This window comes from Clytia hemisphaerica, unplaced genomic scaffold, assembly GCF_902728285.1.
Source record: "Clytia hemisphaerica strain Z4C2 unplaced genomic scaffold, Clytia hemisphaerica genome assembly, whole genome shotgun sequence".
NCBI classification, from domain to species: domain Eukaryota; kingdom Metazoa; phylum Cnidaria; class Hydrozoa; order Leptothecata; family Clytiidae; genus Clytia; species Clytia hemisphaerica.
In genome coordinates, this window is record NW_027103771.1 from 145,930 (window position 1) to 167,649 (window position 21,720).

At 33.7% G+C, this 21,720-nt stretch overlaps 1 protein-coding gene across 1 annotated transcript in view; it reads right to left on the reverse strand.

The window, feature by feature from the left end:
• LOC136806026 (transportin-3-like) overlaps positions 1-5,301 on the reverse strand; it is a 32,953-nt gene extending 27,652 nt beyond the window's left edge. Inside the window, exons 1-9 of the mRNA XM_067062603.1 lie at positions 5,162-5,301; positions 4,570-4,659; positions 4,167-4,208; positions 3,925-3,993; positions 2,733-2,806; positions 2,197-2,260; positions 1,466-1,558; positions 822-869; positions 610-705 (exon numbers count right to left, since the gene is read on the reverse strand). Of these exons, the coding sequence (XP_066918704.1) occupies positions 610-705; positions 822-869; positions 1,466-1,558; positions 2,197-2,260; positions 2,733-2,806; positions 3,925-3,993; positions 4,167-4,208; positions 4,570-4,659; positions 5,162-5,275 (690 nt within the window). The 5' untranslated portion in view covers positions 5,276-5,301. The remainder of the gene's footprint in view (positions 1-609; positions 706-821; positions 870-1,465; positions 1,559-2,196; positions 2,261-2,732; positions 2,807-3,924; positions 3,994-4,166; positions 4,209-4,569; positions 4,660-5,161) is intronic.
• Between the last annotated feature and the right edge of the window lie 16,419 nt (positions 5,302-21,720).

Here is a 21,720-nt window from a genome sequence, read left to right on the forward strand (position 1 = left end):
ACATTCGAGGGTTTATAGTAATGCACCTTTGTGCAAAAAATCAGAAAAATTGAATGAGCCAATCTCGAGAAAAGTTGGTAACTAACGTACTAACGAACTAACTAACGAACACGGGTTAATTTATAGGACACTACCTTAAGATATGTTATTATGCGAATAATATGTAATTTTAACTGCATAATTATTATCTCAAAAGAAGAATGGATAGAAAGTATATGTATGGTAAGCGGTTTGTTATCTTTCCTTCTCTACTCTTATGTTTCTTTGCTATCAAATTATGTTGTGTCATTTTAAAGGTAAACCACCTTTGTAGAGTATTGAACAACCCCCTAGCTAGTTTGGCTCTTATCTAGTTCTGTTCTAGATTACTAGTATAAATACCCGAAGCTAAAATAGAGGTGAGATTTGTACGTTCAAATTGACAACAAAAAACATTAGGAGACTTCAGGCTTTCAAAATACCTGATCATTTTGGTTTAAATAGTAAATAGTGCATGAATATTGTTACATTTTTTAATATTTAATGTAACTGGCATAGTCCAATGACACATTAGTGAATGAATTCTGATTGTTTATGTAAAAAAATAAGATAAATCAAGTTTACGCATACCAGAGTATCAAATGCCAGTTTCAACAATTTACTTTCAACAACAACTTGGGCAGGGAATGATCCAAGTGTCAACCAAGTTCCAAAACATTGGTAAAGCTAAAAAACAATAAATAATTGTTACACATGCGTTATTCTGTCTAGATTAGAATTAAAAACATTCTCTGAAGAAATATATTGATATGAGTTTGAAAGAGGTGATAAAAAAAACGAACCTTGCACTGTGTTCTATCGTCTGAAGGGCAAACCTCGTGGCATTTTAGCTGGAAATGAACAAAGTGATTGAAACTTAAAAAAAAAAGCTATAAAGTTGTAAAATGTAGTACCCTAGACGATTTTTCTTCAAGAAAAGTTTCTGAATGATGTTCTTAGTATCCCGAAATTTTGAAAATTATGTTTAGATTCAAAATTAGATTAGCAAAAGCATTTCCATAGTCATTTTAAAAATTAGCAGATTGACCGAAATTGAGCCAATATTTTATCATGGTGGTAGTTTCAAAATGGAATATTTTGTTCAGGGCGTCTGAAGAATTTATCATGGTGATTCTTTAATTTACAGTTTCCAAAGATGAACAACATATCTCAACAACTAACCGCAAGAACCATCTTCGCAAAGGTGAAAAAGGTATATACACTAGTTCTATCTTTGTACTTATTTAGAAACTGAGAAAACTAGCCATATCAAGGGAAATCTTCTTAAAAATAGTTCAACTAGAGGGTGTTCTCGGGAGTCTTTGATGGCCATTTATTGATTTGGGAAAACATGAGAAAGAATAACAGTCTTTAAAATCTGTGTATCTTTAGAACAGCAACTAAAAATACTTGAAGAAAGCATCAAAGAGCTGGGGAGAGAGCGTACCATCAGATCAAGAACTTCATGCGAACATCGTTGATATTTCACAACGACTTCTTCTCTTCTGTTTTTCCCAATGTGAAGATATTCGTTCTCGACCTTAGAAAAATAGAAACATAAAATGTGGTGTAAATCTTCTACAATCAGTGCCATAACATATTGGCACTTTTGGCTAATTTACCATTTTGAAGCGTTTGCTGCTGACCAAAATCACTTTTTGTGAAATATTTAACTTTTTGAAAAGGTCCAATTTACGAAAAGTCAAAAACGTGCAAATTTCAGAAAATTTTGACTTTTTTTCAAGTTTTAGCCCCTAAAATTGATGAAAAGGGGATTTTGAGCCCGAAAGATTGATTAAAACTTAGCAATAAGACCCCCCGCTGATCAGAATTTGGCATTTTTCAGTTTCTCAGACAATCAGTGCCAGGTGGATTTCCTTTTTGTGCCAAGTATTTCGTCACCGATTGTAGATATAATTACCAATACTCTACTTACCAATTCTACTTTGCTAGCGTATTATTGTTAAATGTCGTTGTAAAATCCATCCAATCATAAATAGTCAAATCAAAATTGCATATTCTACACTATAGCAGTTCCAGGCCTTCCTCATCCAAAAATAAGCAGTTTTAATTTCTGACTGGAGGATAGAGATATAATGAGGCTGAGATTACATTGTTATTCAAAAGATTCATTGTAATTTTTTTCGGATAACCTTTTTAAAGCTACATTTACATTACCTCTTCTGGCATCAGCATTAACACTTCCAATAACACAGAGAAATGTTCAAGCTTTGTAGAAAATCTGGAATAAAAAATGTAAGATAAGCAAAGGTTTGATATAAGGTAAAATAATACTAGATACCTATAAAATTGGGCCATTCCATTGTATCCATACAATCAGGTGGACGAACATTTCCAGGAAGTATTAATCGGAGAAGAGTTTCCAGGGGGTATAAATGAGTATTTTTTCATTTTTCCAGGTTATTCTAAAATTTCCAGGGTAAAAGACAGATTATAGTTCGTCCACCCTCACTTTTAAGGTAGGAAATTAATTTTTCCAAGGATTCTTTCGAAAATCTTATCACTTTCCAGGGGGTATCCACCATTTCTAAGAATCTCTTTTTGCCTTGAAAATGTTCGTTCAAATCCCCCCCCCCTGTATGGAAATTTAATGGAATAACCCTTTATAGCACTCTTTCTGACTGATATTCCTAGAAAGCCCAAGTATTAAACAAATCGAAAACATATAGAGAACCAAAAAAAAGCTCACTTACATTTTGATAAGGTCAGAGACAGGATTTTCCCATTGCGGTGACTGAATGGATAGATCAGCAAGGGCTATACACAGCTGGAAGATTTAAAGGAAAATAAAACTGTTAACACAAAACACTCTTCTGCTTGGTACACATACATTGGCTGTCTGTACACAGACCCAGTATCTAAGGCTAATTTCAAAATTCATTGCCGTAGAGGGTCATTGTCTTTACTGATTTGAGATTTTTCAAACCGACAGCAGAGGTTTCCGTACGGGAATTTTTTTATCAAATAGGCAATGCGCATAGAGTGTACTATGAAGCGATAAACGTGAGATACACTCTGTTACATAGTAATAATTGGCTGTCTGTTTCAAACATGTTAATACGCAGGTGACACAAAAAGTTGCGTAAACGGCAATCTAGTGTTAGATGGATGTTAAAGATCTATATAATTGTTTCGTGCGAACAGGGTTATCAAGACAGGTTTATTAGAATTGCGAGGAAACAAAAAAAGTTTCAGGGTCATAAATCATACCCTACTTTGCTAAAGTAAAGTGAAAGTAAAGTCATTATAAATTATATCGGACGGAGGATCGAGACAAAAATACCATTAGATGCTAGAAATTTCCAAAATGTTTCGGCCAAGGCCGTTTTCAAGGTGTCATTTATAAATTGATATCTTTGATTCCTGGACAACAGTAGGATATTAATAATTTTGGCAGGGGGTAATCTCACAGGGTACCATCCCATAGGGTAATAGCTTTATTAGCCTTTTAAACCTGGTTTGAAATTTGTCTAGGTACCACCACCCCTGGTACTAACTTTTTCTTTGAGGAAAAAGAGGAACCCTGCCACTATTTTGAAGCCAATTATCAAGAAAATACGGACACACATCACCCTGGAATAATGCTTTTTTGACACCTAGCTGTCAATCACCTGATGAAAATGTGGCAGAGCTGCAAGTCTATAAAGCTTATCGCAACAATTCGATTTTTCACAATTAGAAAATCAGGAAATTAGGGAATCTTTTTGTAAACCAGAAAAATTCCGGTTTGCTAAATTGGCAAGTCCTCACCCATTTTACCCACCAAAAAAATTAAGTATAGGGATTAATATTTTTGAGATTCAAATTTTGACACCACTACGCGGCTATGGGTCAGCAGCCTGCAGCTGTACTCGAAAAATAATGGCATTTGATTTAAACACAAACCTGAGTTAATGTTGCATGTGAGGCAAGGGAATACTGCAGTAAATGCTGCATCAGTGAGTTTCTGAGACTCTGAAAAATGAAAAATAAGGTGAAATCAAAATCACAAGTGGGTAAAAAGATTCATACAGTACCATTCTTCATCTTTCTGTAAAAAAAGCATGGTGGCGGTGCAACTTAGCCATCTTTTACGAGGTTTGAATAGCCTTGTCTGTGCATATTGGTTACAAATAAAAATAACTAACCAAATGTTGTTGTTGAGGTAGCTCAGAGAAATGATGCTGAATCTATAAAAAAGAGAGAAAAACATGAACTGTGGTGAAAACAAATAAAAGCAACTAATAATAAGCAATTAGCTCGAAATAAAAACTCGCTTGTAACAAACTTAAAGCATTCTTCTTCATTTCTGAAAGAGGCCGTTTCATGAGCTTAGGCCAACATGCGATAGGGCTGAAATACTTTAAATTAAGCCAAAATGCCTTTTAGAAAACTGAGATTTTACAATAAAGGTTTATCTCTGAAAGTCAATTTTAGACCAATCAACTTTAAGCCAAGATTGGCTGCAAAAGAGACTAGAGATTATAATAAAGTTCACAAAGAATTAGATCATAAAAAACAATTTTTGTAAATATTATAAAGAAAGAATACTTTAGTTTTCATTGTTTGTGCAGCAAAATATTGTGACTCTTTATCACGGTTTTCTCGAAGAAGTTGGTCACAAATTTCCCAAGCATACAACTGTAATAAAATGGAAAAAAATATTTTTAAATCTTAAAAATGCTACAAAGTTAATTTCGGATTAGAATACAACACAAGAGTTGAATACAACTAAAAAGTTTTGTGTATTTCATAAGGAGTCAAATAAGACTATCAAAATATTCACTTTAAATCTTTAATTTAAGCAAAGCAAGAACAACATTAAGTATTTAAGAAATCCTATAAAGTAAATTTCTGATTAGAATACAACACAAAAGCTGAATACAACTGAATTAAATTAAATTCAAAATGAATTGAAAAAAAATCACTTCATGGCCGAGAAGGACAATAATTAGGGCAAAGATGTGGATTATTCAATGAAAGTAAATTCAAATTTAATTGAGCTTTTTTACTGTTTTTCGATCAGCTAATTAATTATATCGCTATAATGTCTCTGTAGGCCACCATAATCAAGTGAGACTATCAAAATATTAACTTTAAAATCTGTAAGCCAAGCAAGAATAACAATATAAGTGCAACATACCGATTTTTGGAATTTCTCTAGCCATTTTGAAGCTTCTTCTTTACCTTCTACTTGGCTAGAGTGATAGAGTGTATCAATGGCTGAATAGACGTGTGAAATTGTTGGTGCTTCCATATTTTCAGTTTTGCTTTTTTTATTTAGATCTGCAATATGGAGGTGAAGAGTAAAAAAATGTGAAGAGGTAATTATAATAAAGCTACTTTCTTTCCTTACGGGATAGGAAAGCAAGTTTTTTCATTCATATTTATATAGCATATCAAATTTTTTTTGATATGCGCGTTTAAATATTTTTTCTAAGTTCGATAAACGCCGGAGTTTATTGAGTTACTAAAGATCTTATGGTTTTAGACGCGCGCGTATAAAAAGTTATACGCCGGAGTTTAGTGTTAAACACCACTTTTTCAACAAGTGAGTACCAAGCTTTTAACACACTTTTGCCAAGCAGGTTGAATATACTTATTCTGAATACATATTCTTAAGGCTATTTTATCCATTACGTTTTTTATGACCAATTTGTTTTGAAGATGTTTTATTATTTATTTTTATTTTGTGTAACCTCATTTTTCAATTTAGTTTCTAATGATTTATTCGACCAATTTTATATTTATATTTCCTAGGCACGAGAATTCTTTGGTTAAAACTTTTTACTACCTTTTTAGTACGTAGAATATTTTTTCAATAAATGTATGGATCAAACTAGAATTGACAAACGAATGGAATGATAAGATCTATAGATTGTTTCATATAGGTCAATAGACCTGAGAAATACACTTCTATAAAATCTGTACACAGTAACTTAAAAAAGACACGTAAGAGGTCGAAATATCGTTAAGAAAAATGTGCTATGTTTTATTTTGATTTGGTTGCATATCACAAGGCTTTTTATGTTTCACTTATACATATTCTGAGATTCAGTTGAAATTACCAGAATATAAATTGATAGACATCGAGACATAAATTAGTTTGTTTTCCAAAACGTCACAGCAGTGTGAAAATCATCATCTTTTGATAACTTAAGTGGATCTATTTATGGATGAAATTTAATGCTAGCGAAAATTTTGAAACCAGAAATTTCTTTTATACTTATAAAGCTATTATAATATAAAAGGTACTATTTGATTTCATTGCATGCACAATTCCTTTAATCTATCATCAATTTAAATTATCTGATATATTTTGCTTATTTTTTGCAAAATAACTTTAGCAGTTTTTCATAAGGAAGATATCAATTAATATTACTTACATAGGCTATTATTGTTCTAGGTATCTCAAAATATTGCAGTAATTACACTAGATTTGCAAACCTAAAAAACATTTCACTATTCAACATTTTTCACTAGAAAATGTCCGAACAAAAATTGTCCCAATTGAAAATCAAAAGTGTAGAAATAAGAAAGTTCAATCCTAAAACAGATGCAAAAAGATTAACTGAAATATGGGTTAATGGTTTAGACCAATCAGTAGACTCTCAATGGTGGTGGAACCGTGCTTATTGGAGAGAATTCTTCTCTCAGTATGCAAAAGATGCAACTGCAGTTGATGGAGATATGGGCCCAGAAGGTACTAATCTTGAAAAATCGTGGTGTTTTGATGAAGAGAATGTACAAATGTTGGTTGCTGAGCTCATATTTCAAGATCCAAAGATGGCACATCTTCTAGTTGGAAGCATAGGAATCAAGAGAGGGTATGAGCACAGCAAAGATGGAACAATTTTCACAATTTGGAGAATGTCAGTTGACATAAACTACAGAGGATATTCTATAGGTGGAAAACTGTTATTAGCAGGAGAAAAATGGGCAAAACAAAAAGGAGGCACGAAAATGAGCGCAGAATCAATGAATCCGATAGCTATTAAATTTTATTTGAAACATGGTTATGAATGGTCGGAGTGGTCTTGGTGGGATTGGATTGTTTTCAAATGCATTGGATCAATTGGGATCAAATTTCATGAAAAAACTTTAGCGTGAATAGAAACCTAGAAACTGGAAATCCCCACATTGCAAAACTTTGACAAATTTTTTGAACTCTAGAAATAAAGCACTTTATTTCAAAACCGTTGTCATGTTAACAAGTTTACCTTGAAACTTTATGACACCAAGAACAACTGGTGCTTATCAATTTCTAAAATATGAAACTGCACTACTTTCCAACCATTACATCCAATCTCGTTTATTATTCATTTATTAATTCGTTTGAGTGTTAATCTCAGGTGCCTAATAAATAATATGCTGGTGGGTTTAGAAATAATTTCAAAACATGATTAACGAGAGGAACCTATTTCCTTGAGATCAGTAAAAGTGTTCTCATGAATACCCCCAAAATAAGATAAATAGACTTAATTCAGGTAATTTGGAGCAAAATAAGGGATTCTTCTGTCAACTGCTAAAAATTATTTTCAAAAATTAACAAAAAAAGGGCGCTGTTCATTAGGCAACTGATATTAGATTAATCAATTCTTTTGGGTAGAATATTTTTATATATAGCCTTTTTTAGTTCATTTTATCAACAGTTTTTTGATAGGTCATTTCATTTTTTTTTAAGGACGTGTATAAAATGTTGTAGTTAAAATGCTGACATTTTGTGATGTGCAATTTGAATCAGTAAAAAATAAAATAAGTGAAAACAACATTCTATAAATACATAACAACATTAGAGTTTTTGTTTCAGGGGCAACCGTAACAAACCTTCTCTTTAAGAAGATGTTCTTTTAAAAAAGTCGGTTTTTACATTTCTCTATCATGTGGTCGGTTCAGTTGCTCATGTGGTCAGTTCAGTTGTTCACGTGTTAGGAACAAAAAATCTCTGTATATAAAAGATTAAATGTTTTGAAATATTTTTCATTGTTGCGAATATAAAAAGATGATAAGTTTTTGATTGTTCATGAGTTTCACTACTTGAATCAATTAATTAATTGGGGAGTTCCTAAACATCGACCAGAAATGACGACCACGACCAGCGACCACGACCGGCGACCACGACCGGCGACCAGATAATTTTTAGTTATCGAGTTTTTCTCTTGTCGATGTTTAGAGACTCCCAATTAATTATCTTAACTTTAGAAAACGTTATTATAATGGAGGGTTACAATTATAAAGAAATACTGTACAAATATAATTTTCTTTGAATGAACTTCAAAGTCATGAGGTGGTGCATGCAGGTTTAATTGTTTCTGATTATTTAATCAAAATCAGTCATCAGCAACGCAAGATGACAAAGTTGATTTTTAATAATGGATTCTTTGCAACACAGTCAATCAAAAAACAATCTATTTTTGAATTATGCATTTAAAAACGTGAGTTATTGCATGCACAATTCCTTTAATCTATCTTCCATTTAAATGATCTGCTTATTTTGCAAAATAACTTTAGCAGTTTTTTTTTTCATAAGGAAGATATCAATTAATATTGCTTACATAGACAATATTGTTTTAGGTATCTCAAAATATTGCAGTAATTACACTAGATTTGTAAACATATAAAAAGACTTCACAAACCTCAATTCAATCTGAGCAACATTTTCACTAAAAAATGGCAGAGCAAAAATTGTCCCAATTGAAAATCAAAAGTGTAGAAATAAGGAAGTTCAATCCTAAAACAGATGCAAAAAGATTAACTGAAATATGGGTTGATGGTTTGAGGCAAACAGTCGACTCTCAATGGTGGTGGAAACGTGTTTATTGGAGAGAACTCTTCTCTCAGTATGCAAAAGATGCAACTGCAGTTGATGGAGATATGGGCCCAGAAGGTACTAATCTTGAAAAATCATGGTGTTTCGATGAAGAGAATGTACAAATGTTGGTTGCTGAGCTCATATTTCAAGATCCAAAGTTGGCACATCTTCTAGTTGGAAGCATAGGAATCAAGAGAGGGTATGAGCACAGCAAAGATGGAACAATTTTCACAATTTGGAAAATGTCAGTTGACATAAACTACAGAGGATATTCTATAGGTGGAAAACTGTTATTAGCAGGAGAAAAATGGGCAAAACAAAAAGGAGGCACGAAAATAACAGCAGCATCGATGAATCCGATAGCTAGTAAATTTTATTTAAAACATGGTTATGAATGGTCCGAGTGGTCTTGGTGGGATTGGATTGTTTTCAAATACATTGGATCAATGAATGGGAAATTGCATGAAAAAACTTTAGGGTAAAATTAGCAACCTAGAAACTGGAAATCCCCCCATTGCAAAACTCTGACAAATTTTTAGAACTCTAGAAATAAAACTCTTGTTTATAACCTAGACTATTGAAGCTTTCTGATCATGTAAAAAATATTAGTAATGGTGATATTTTCTTTGAATTTGGTGATGTGGGCATCAATAGATGTACCCTGTACATGACATCTTCATTTTAATTTGCCTCTTAAAACCCTTTGTGCATCTTGGGGTCTCCCCCCAAGTTTTCAAAAACTTTTCTGATCTTTATTCAACCTTCTTAAAATTTGACATTTTTTGGTGAAAATTTCGACATCATTGATGACGTCATTCTAACATATTTTTGGTCAAAATTCTTTCATCTGCTGGTATCCTGTATTCTAATGACTTGTCAACAATTGCCCCTTTTGCCTAAATAACCCCTGGGTTACTGTATCCTGGGACTGGAAATGCTGATGGCTTGAAATTTAAAGTTAAGTTTTTAAAAAGTGTTGTTGCGAAAATCTATTTTTTCTAGCCACACGTTAAATTAAATTCCCCCTAAAATAAAGTTTACTTTTAACATACAAAATGTTTAACTTGATAATTTAGTCTTACTGGACAGGTCTTCAGCAATGTCATGAAAGATAAAATAACCTATAGTTCAATATTCCTTGGCTGCATCCATAGTCAAACGCAACGCACTGGACTCAACTTTTGTGGCTTCTAATTATTTAATATAGGCACAATTGTAGCAACAAAAAGACAATGAAATGAATGAATGTTTAGTCATGTGGAAAATTCATCTTTTGTACTATATTTTGATAATATTGGAAAATTCAACCTTTTGAGTGGAATAAATGAATTTGATATTTTTCTTCTAATTTTTTCTTACTTTTTTGAACTCCATCAATTTCAGATGACTAAAGGTTGTGGTCCACTTAGCCTTTTTTGGTCGCCGTTCAATGCGCACGGCTCGAAAAAAATTGGGGGCCACTTATCTTTCAACCTATAGTAGTTTTTTAGATATTCCATTTCAAAGTTCCATTTTTTGAAGATTTCTGTACAAAAACATCCCGCCATCTTGTAACATCTCCACAGCACTGAAATGGAAAGTGTTTCATAAAAAAATGTACGCAGAAAATTTGGGGCGAGAGTGTTTTTCCATATCAAGAGCTGTAGACGTGGGTCACTTTACCTTTAACTTTCCCTTAGCACTTTCCACCCGAAACTATTTGGTTAGAGATTAAAAGAAAAAAATTACAGTGCACATTTTTTAACTTCCTGAAAAAAGGAGGACACTCTAGTCAACTAACGTGGTACATTCCAAAAGCTAAACAATTATGCGGGGAAAATGCAAAAAAATTCAGGCCGATAGCTGTCTCCGGTGCCTAACCAGGCCTAACGCTTTTGATTTTTGTACCCCCTGGTAAAAATTTTTCTTGTGCCGCAAACAAGAACTATGAAAAAATTCATCTGCAAGTACTCATTTTCAAGTTTTTTAAAAGTATGGAAAGACATATCTTGATTATTTTTTCTAAAGAAAGCTGAATAAATTCTCTTGAAGTTGGACAAAAAACTTAAAACTCCTCAACCGAGGAAATACGTTTTTACCAATGTCTAAACTTTTCACTATATCTAAAAGATTATAAACTATTTTAAGTTCTGTAAAAAGCTCTCTACTCCTAAATAGTTCTAGAATAAACCGTAAAAAAACCAAGACAATTGGTAAATTATCCAATCTTTCAATAAAGATTGAATATGAAAATTCACGAAGAAAAATAAAACCTTGCAAAGACATTGCCTATTGAAATCGCCCATAATTGCCAATGAAAATTGGAAAAACTTTTGGATATTTGAGTTCCCCAAACATTGTAGAATCTTTTAGTACATATATGGCAAAAGAAAAAGAAACAATTAAAACCTTTTAAATCAACTGAATTCTTTCCATAATCCATATACATACAGGGCTGCAAATAAGCGTCGATCACCAGTCAATGTCCGACTGAAAAGGCCATTTGACCGACTGAAAATCTTTTATGTCAGTCATAGTGCCAGAATGAAAAGATGAATTATCTTGATTTGAGGGCAAATCTTCTGTACATCCCTGCCTTTTAAACGCTATTCTCTATTCTTTTTTGATTGCCTCTTCATAACTTTAAGAGTTTTTCTAGGTTCACTTTTATCAAATCGCTTTCTTCGTAAATTTTAAAAGTGTTTCTAAGCTCTCTTTTATCAAATCGCTTTTTTCGTAACTTTCGAGAGTGTGTCTAAGTTTTCTCTTGTCAAATCGCTTTTTTCGTAAATTTTAAAAGTGTTTCAAAGATCACTTTTATCAAATCTCTTCTTTATTACTTTTAGGAGTGTTTCTAGATCACATAGGATCCTCCAGGGTTTAGGTACCCCCAAAGAATTTAGGTACCCCCAATCAATTTGGTACCGCCAAAATTTTTAGAATTCTAAAGTAGCCCCCAACTTTTTTATTGTTAAAAATGCAAAGGATTTTCTACTCTTTTTGTCATTTCTGGGAAAATGCTTCCATGGTGAACATCACTTCTTTTTCAATAATTTCAAGGGTTTCCAGGGTCCTTTTTGACTAATATTCCAGGGTTTCAAGGTTTTTTTACCACAAACTTTCAAGGGTTTCTAGGGTTTTTAGTCGATCTTTGCTAGTTTTAAAGGATTTCAATGAAATCTGTTGACAATAGGACAAAGGTTGAATTTTCAACTCTCCAGAACTCTCAAGGTTGAATCCTCAACTCCCTTAAAATGCATGAATGAAATACCCCTAAGAGGTTTTCTTTAACAAAATCATAAAAACCATGAAATCTTTCAGACAAATCAGTCTTTTCATTTTTCAATTTGAACAGAACTTCAATAACATTCTTCAACAAATACTTTCTTTATAGTTGTGGCCATCGGAGAAAATCTTTGATTTTCAGTGCTTTAGATTGGATGATAATTGATAATTTTACAACCACCCATTCTATCACCCAGACATGCCAATCTCATATAATTCCAGAAGCACTTAACGGGTTAAAGGGTGAACCCCTTAAGAATGATTGTGAAATATCCCTTTGAATCTCAGGGGTTCCAAAAGTATATTTTCTCATTTAATTCACTGATGTTTGTATCCAACAAAGTGGGAAAAAATTTTGTATTTCTGAAAGCTAAAATGGCTGAAAATGGCCACAAAATCTGTACCTCAAGGGTCTCCAAAATAATATTGATTTTTCAAGGGTTTCAAGGAAATTTTTAAGGGCAAAAAAAATCGAGGAGTTCAAGGGTGGCCACCATGACTTCATACAAAAACAATAGCCCCAGCCCCAACTAGTGAAAATGCAAATACCCCCAAACATATCAGGTACCCCCCTAAATTTAAGAATACTTCCAGGTACCTGGCTTTTTTAGCACTTTTTGTTTTTTTGAGGCAGCCCTAAATATCTAGGGGGGGGGGGGGTGGTGGACTCTATGGATAACTTTTATCAAATCGCTTTTTTCATAACTTTTACGAGTGTTTCAAAGATCACTTTTATCAAATCGCTTTCTTCGTAGTTTCTTATTAAAGAGTGTTTCTAATTTCACCACTTTCTCTATTACTATACGAACCAGTTGTTTCAAGGTCACTCTTATCTACAATCATGGTCGTAATATTTGAGAAAAAAGGAAAAATCTTATAGCAACAATCGATTTGGAAAAGCTGTAACTTAGGTTGGAAGGGTAGAGTTTTAACTCTGAATTTTAACGCTAGACTTAAGATTAGGACCTTAGGATCTGAGGATCCAAAAGTCCAATGAATGATCCAATAGGGCTCAGAAAATAGCCTGGAAGTCTATGAACCCTCTCGGATTGATATTTATGTTAACTCAAGGATTATTGTTGCAGAAATCACCCTCTACGGATGTCATTTGAAAATTATTTGTTGTTACACTCCAACAGAGGAAGACTCGAAATCCTCAAAAGATACAGCAAAATAAGAACTCTTGTCACTTAATACCGAAACTAATCATAAAGTAATATGTCTCAGAGACTTCAATGCAACAACTTTGGCAAGTTGGTCAAACACATCATAACGTGAAAACTCAATAGTAGAAAACCCAACCCAAAGTCTTCTCAATCACTTCAAATTTCACTTCAACCCTACCAAACGACACAACATGCCAACCGAACTATCGAATGATGATCTTCCCCACACTATGTTACAAAACTTCGACAAATTTCAGCTACAACAAACATCAAAAGTAAGCCCCTTGATACTGACGAGATAACTTTTTTTTTCTACAATCGGTAACCTCACAGCAATCTATACATTACTCAATCTTATAGCTTTCTTCGTTCGAGTTAGCAGTATTCAACTCTATAATTTCTCATCATGTTCAAGTCTTAGCAACGTTTTTCGGGTCATGCCAGTTTTTAGTTTTTTTTAATCTTGGCACCTCACTCACTTTCGCCCAATTTTTCCTATTCCAAGCCAATATACATATTGAAGATTCTATGATCATGAGGTCTAGTGGTTATATTATTAATATTTACCTAAAATATTTACAATATTTACTTGATATTTTAGTCTGGGGGTCTGATCAACACCGAAATTTTCGCAGGATTAGCCACTTCAATACTACTACAACTTAATCGAACTTTTCCTAAATTAACCACTATAACACCAACAAGCTATACTTTCTGTTTTTTTTTTGGCAATTTTGTGAGCTCTGTCAGTATCCTTGAGTTTTGTTTTGTGTTTTGTTTCTACAGTTTTACGGTTTTACAATCTGCTATTTTGTGAGCTCTGTCAGTATCCTTGAGTTTTTTTTTGTGTTTTGTTTCTACAGCATATTTCTTTATAGAATATAATTATCTTTTTATTTAAATATGATTATTTTTACATAGGACGAATAGCCATTGTAAAATATGGAAGAGCCTGAAAGACAATTAATAATAAAATAAGGCAATTACTTTTTTTTTCTGGTTTACGGACATTATGAGGAAAAGTTTTGGACAGGAGGATGGAAAAAAAATAAAAATAAAATTGTTGTTTTCAAAATCTAAATCGGAGGAAATAATAAAATAAAATTGATAGTATTGATTATTCAGATTTAAAGACAAAAGAATAAAGTGCCAGATGTTGTTATACATAGATAGAGTCATGGATAAAAACCACTGAAAATTAACTGAAAAAAAAATGAAGACTGACAAGTGTATATGTAAGACTGACATAGGTTCCCATTTAGGATTCACCCTCAGGTTTCTCACTTTAGGGTGACTCCCACTTAGGTCCCCCCATCCCACTTTTCTGGTATGCCTATTTTTATATCTACTCTCGAATTTTAACAATCACATAACGGACTTTATTAAATAAAAGCGATTACAAAAGAAAGAAGAAAAACGAAGAAAATCCACTGTGTACACAAAGTATATATAATTTAGTTTGTTTTTTGTGGATAGGGAAATTCCATGGGGAAGTTCCCTTCTTTTCTTTTCTTTTGTTTTCCTGTTTAAGTAAAGGTTTTTTTATTTCTTTCTTCTTTTGTGAAGGTCGGAGGAGAAAAAGTAAATAAAAGTTTTTGAAATCTCTATTTTATTTTTTTTCTATTTTGGCAAAAATAATGTTGGCGGATCCGTAAACCAATAAATAAAAAGGTATTTGCCTAAAATAAAAATAAATAAATAAAATAAAAAAATAAAATACTAGTAATTCTGCTGCAGTATTTTTAATGGAAAAATGCTAAATTTAGCTCCAAACGGGCCCTTTACCAGCTCAATTGTTATATTGGTGTTAATAATTTGATTATTCAACTATTTAAAAAGAAGTCATGGAAGTCTTATCTGGTCTTATACCCAATCAAGCCTTTTACTTTGGTGTTTTGGCACTTATTGTCAATGGGAAAATAGGTGCTAAAAAGTGCTCTAAAAAGGGCCCCACAATAGGAAAGTGTGGGCCTTTTAACAATAGGCTGCAGGGCTCGAAATAACGGTCGGACATCGGACATTGTCCGACCCAAATAGCTTCATGTCCGACCCAAAAATCATAATTTTCAAGCTAAAGCAACCCTGATCGGACATTTTGTCCGACCCACTTGGAATCGTTATTTCGAGGCTTGGGCTGCTTTAATTGCCATCCCTTTATGAGAATCATTGGTCAATCCTGGGTTTTTAGCTCTGATTTAGATCATTTTCCGAAACACATGCAAATGCTAAAGTTTGCTCCTAACCGGCCCCTACAACAGCTAGAATTTTGGAAAAAGAACTTTTTGGCGTCCTATCATCACTACTAACATCCTGTGAAAATTTCGGACCTCCGAGTTACCCCCAATCAAAATTGTCCTTATCATCTAGCACGGGGATTTTGTTTTCAAAAACAAACTTCAAAATAAAATTGTTAATGAACTTCTTACTTAAAATATCACTTACTTACATAATTTATTTATGATATAAGACCCCTTTCTTAAATAAATGGCCTCTTAAAGTCTTTTATGTTTGCCGCAAGAAGGGAGAAAAATTTAATTTGACCCCCAGTTTTCTCTCTCTTTTTCTAGCCATTTCCTGCGTGTTAGTGTAGACACAACTTTAATCCGGGGAAATGAAGCGTTTTCATTGGTCTAAAATCACGGATGAGGATGAGGTTTTCAGGCTTTATCTAAAGATAGAGAACTAAAACAAGCTTGACCCACTATTAACTATATATTCAGCACCAGACTCTCGGACATTCTGAGAAATTATTTGCCTGGGAAGAGCAGCAGCGAAATGCTGCTTTTTGCTCTAAAAGTGTATGGTGGAAATGGTGCTTGTTTTCAAACTTAAACATCAATTCATTTGAAATATTTTGTTTATCAGTGCGTCACAAACAGCGATATTTCGATCGCACGGAAGCGCTTCAAAACACCAGCTTTTTTGGAGTTTTGTACCCCCAATACAAGACATTTGCCTGACCAAAAAAAAATCATCATCATCAATTTCTTTAATTGTTGTTTACTCACTGGAAATATGTACGCAACTTTCTGAAGTTTCGTTTTTTTTCAGTTGTGCTTCATCTTAAAAATTACAAAGATGAAAAGTCACCATCAATTCTGCGAGTAAAAGAAAGTATTCCGACTAGTCTACGTAAAGTGCGCTCGAGCGGCGAATAGAATACCTCGCAAATTAATATATGCATATAACTGACGGAATCCTTTCTTTTTTATGCTTAGGTGACGTCACCATCGATCCTGACCTGACAATGGAGAACCAAATTTGGCAATGCATAATTATTACGAGTGCCCGAGAAAGTTTGTGTGACGCAAAAATTGCGCGATAAACTAAGCCCTAGAAAAACGCCCACTGAAAATTGAAACTAGAAATTTATTGAATATTTCACTAATGAAGTATCAAACTTTTTAATTTTTGTAATTATCATAAATTAATAATTTTTAATACTATTTTTTGAAAGTCAAAGGACAATAAAAGTGAATTTAAGCTGATTGAGTGGATATTGGACAATTTAAACAAAAGTAAAAGATGGGGGCGTCTTAGTATGTAATATTAATTCATTATTGTTTTTTTTTTTGCGAATGAAAAATGAATTTTTGATTTTTGAATTAAGGAAATATAATATAACATATTATATTTGATTGTCAATGCCAAAAGATATTTCTTTACTTTACGGAATAATCTGCTGTGTTGCTTCGCCACTTACCCCCGGATTGTTTTAGTAGGCACTTTGGTCACGTAAATAAAAACACGTGTATATGTTGAGGCCGACTGTGGACTGACCGAAGTTGCAATTACATAAATTATTGTGGAAGTGAACGCTTTAGACAATAATGTTTGGGAAATCAAAAAGACAACTTTTGTGAGAATGTTGAGTTTTGTTTATATGGCTGTTTGTGACGCACTGTTTATTTGGATTATTGAAAGGTTGAAGGTTTGTTTTATTTTTATTTTTTGATGATAGCTTCACTCAATCACTTACAATGACCAGACGGTGTCAATCGAACAACTTCGAACAAAAATCGCAATCTAACCTATCGAACGTAATTGAACGTGATCGAATAATTGCGATTCGGTTGTCGAACGTAATCGAATCTCAATCGAACGGCCGATTCCTGGGTAATATTCGATTGTGTTCGATTGCGTTTGACACGTGCGTTTGGTTTGGGAACGCGAAACACGAACGCGAACTACCCATGTCTAAACTTTTCAACATATCTCCAGAACTAACAGATTTTTTGAAATTCTGTAAAAAGGTCTAAGTTCCTGAATAGTTTCACTATGTTCTGTGAAAAAATCATATAACCATCAGTCAAATACTCGTTCGTCTATTTAAGATTGAAGACAACAATTTGCGAAGAAAAATAAACCTTGAGCACAAAAAATGCTTTTTTAAACACTTTTTTCCACCAAAAAACAATTAACTTTTATAGACTTACCCCCAAACATTGAAAAAGCCTCTACTAGTTAAAGTAAATGAGATAAGATAAGATAAAACCTTAAAATCAACCAGAATTTACAACCTTTCGTCCAAAGCAAAAGACGTGCTTTTCTCGCCGCCATCTTGTTTTCGAATGAGAATTCTAAAGAATTCCATTCGTTTCCAGCTCCTGCGGTCTTTTTTCATCCAATCAGATCGCGCGATTTCACTTTCGCTTTCTCTAGTCCAATAAGACTGCGGGATTTGAGTCATGTGACATCTCTATTAAAAACCCGCACAAAATACAGGGGGTCACAAAATAGAAATACAGGCTGCAGGAACTGAAAGCAAGCAATTAAGGCCAATATTTTTGGTTTTTCTGAAGGACAAAAGGTATAGGAAGCTTTACTGAAAGAGGGATAAGGCTGGGACAATCTATTTAAAAGATATGGACATAAAAAAGGCACTTTTTTTGGTGATAATTAAGATTTTACTTAGAAACTTTAATTCTCTTACCAGGGGGGGGTCGGTAGTAAAATCTCAGACATAATGACGTTTACTATGGTGGTGGTGTGACAAAAAATCGAAAAAAACTTTTACTACCCAGGGTAGTTAAATACTAAAATGGGTGGTATCTATGTGTTGAATGTTGAAAAAATTTTACTAGCTGGGTAGTTAAACTGGTAAAATTAGCAAATTTTAGCTATATTTTTGTAATTTTCTTAATTTTTTGGATGACTTTTCCGAAAAAATCTGGAAATTTTTATAATTTAAAAAAATTTTCTGTTGAAAAGTTTTTTGCTGCAAACAAAAAATTCTCAAAACTTTTGGTCAATATAAAAAAGACTTTAATTCTGAGGGCAAGACATTAATTTTTGCACTAAGTGTCAAATGTGTCACAGAAATAATCATTTTTTAGCTTTTTTTGTAAAATCAGTCCGAAAAGCAACCAAAAAATAGGTGGTCTCCATGACAAATTGTCCCAAACGCTTTTACTACCAGGGTAGTAAAATACCTCTTCCAAGAGTCTGGGTGGTGGTATGTAAAAATTCGTGAAAAACCTTTTACTACTCATATATGTCTGAGATTTTACTACCGACCCCCCCCTGCTCTTACCCCCGTCTCAGGCCCCCTATGATATGAGCAAGGGAACCATGTTGGCCACCCCTACTGAAAATTTCAGATCAAAACAAACAAGGAATTAATTCCTGTAACTCGAAGAAAATTGGAAAAAGCTGGTTTTTGACTGTTTCTGATCCTAAAGTGCTATTTTTGGGTAAAAGCTATGCAATTTATGTTTGGATTTCTAGAAAGCTTGCCCATTCATTGTTAATACATTTTTCATTTGAAAGTAATCTCTTCATGGAATAAAAAGATATAGTCAAATCTTGTAGGGTCATTTTTCAAAATTTTTTTGCCAAATTCGATTTTCGCATTTCGCCATTTTACCCTACGCAAACGCACGTGTCGGGTAACGTTAGATTGGTTCCATTAATAGTAGACTATGTTCCATTGGTTCGATTAATAGTAGACTATGTTCCATTGGTTCGATTACGATTATGTTTGGTGAATTTGATTGCGATTAAATTAAATTGGATCAAGAGCTTTTTAGCACGGGCGGCAGAGCGCTTATTAAGTATCGTACGAAAGCGAATAAAATCTAAATCAATCGAACGTACTCAAACATAATCAATACAATCGAACGTAATCGAAGCAATCGAACGGCAAATCCTGGGTAATATTCTATTGCGATTCAATTGCTTTCGACAATCGAATTACAATTATTCGATTTTGTTCAATTGCTTCGGCATTCGATTCGTTCGATTGACACCGTCTGGCAATGAGCCTTTGAAATTTGTTTATTTTGTATTCTGATTGCTCTCTCGCATGATGCCACCATTATGGAGTTTTTTTCTTGCGTTTGCTAAATGCATTTTGTGAGACTTTGCATTACCAACTTTTGCTTGCGGCAAACACCTATAGACCGCGCCACTTTCAAAACAAAACAAAAACAAACTTAAGATTAAGGAGAAAAAATAGTGACTTGAACGAAAATTTTGGAAAAATATGCTGAAAAGCTCTAAAGCTCTAAAACAGCATCTAATAACATGAAAACCAGAATATGATTCTTCAATGGAAATCAAAACTACCGTAAACTTGGTCTAATGTCGACACCTCTCCTCTAATAGACTTTTTTTTAAAGAGGCAGTCATAAAACAATGATAGAGCCATGCATAATTACTGTATCATGCATATTGTAATAATTATGCATGGTTTTATCATTGTTTTTCTGCTGGACTACATAATTATTCAACAGGGTGGCCTCTTTGAAAAAAGGTCTATCCAGGGGATGTCAATCGAAGCGATCGAAGCAATCGAAGTCGATCAAAGTCGATTGAAGTCGATCGAAGTGATTGGTCGAATCAATCGAAGTCAATCAAAGTGATTGTCAAATCGTTCGAAGTCGATCAAACCTTTAAAAAAATGTAAATCTTCGATCGACTACGATTGACTTTGATCGACTTCGATGGACTTTGATCGACTTCGATTGACTTAGATCGACTTCGATTTATATTTTCTTTCGAGCCTAAAGGTTGGTCTCCACTAGCGCGCGCTGCGATCGCAACTTTTTGCTTTAAGAAAAACGCAGCGCGCCCTTGCTTTTCAAGTGAGTGATCGTTACGTCAGATCACGCCAATGGAATTGCTTCATTTTTCTTATGACCAATAGCCTGGAAGCTTTGCTCAAAGAAGAGCTATCGCAGCGCGCGCAAGTGGAGACCAACCTTAAGGCACAAAGGAGACACGAAATGGGTGAAATTATTTGCCGCAAGCAAGTTACGACAGTAACGACAAGCAAGTCGATGGAAGTCAATCGAAGTCGAAGTCAATCGAAGTTGATCGAAGTCAATAGACCTTTTCGCCTTTCCATCCGCCATATTGAATTGTATGCAAAAATTATGGTGGCCGAATTGCCGTGGTGAAATTCTCTTAGAAAGTATGCAAAACATATGCAAAAAGAAAGTATTAATATAAAACTTACATGCATAATTGGCATTATATTAAAGTGTAATCTTGTAGAAGAAATTTGCTTCTTTTGAAAACTAGAAATAATTAAATTCAATCATCTCTTAGAACAAGCACTTCAAAAAACCATAACATTAGACATAAACTCAAGCTGAAAATCACCCGCGAAGGTACAAAAATAATCCTTATTCGGCTGACGGTAAATTATTCTCCTGGGAATAGAACCGTCAGACGATCAAATCAAAACATTGATCTGAACCCGCTGAATGTGTGATGTCATAATTACTGCTTTCAATTTGCGTGTTTTGAAAGTTTGATGTGTGTACTCCGTCTTGGTGGATTTTTTAATGGCATGAAAACAGAATATGCAATGTCTTTAAGAACAAATTTCTAAAAGGCTAATGCTGTTCTCCAGACGGTGTCAATCGAACAACTTCGAACAAAAATCGCAATCGTACCAATCGAACGCAATCGAAAGCGATCGAATAATTGCGATTCAATTGTCGAACGTAATCGAATCTTAATCGAACGGCCGATTCCTGGGTAATATTCGATTGTGTTCGATTGCCAGTCAGGCAAATCCTTGCATTTGCACGGGGTCCGCTACGTTGCTTTTGCAACGGGTCGAAATCGAAAGCAGCGCGAAAACCCGGTGCAAATACACTGGGTTTTTGGAACTCTGTGCATTTGCACGGGGTGGAAAATTAGAAAATTTAAGATTTTCCAATGGTTTTCCAATCAATTAACATCATTCTTTTTGTTTAGAATCAATATCAAGAAGATGAATCAAATTCAATAAGATAATGCCAGGTAATCCTTCTTTATTGTCTTTGCATTTTGATTTGAAAAACAAGAATCGTTCCTTCTTTATGCTGGGCGTGAGGCTGGAAATATGCATATGTTTTGCATATTTTCTAACAGTTACATCAATATGCCTTCTTACCTGTCTTTAAAAATGTAAATAAAAGTAATCACGGAAAAGGACGCAAAAAAAAAAGACATAAGTATGAGAACAGA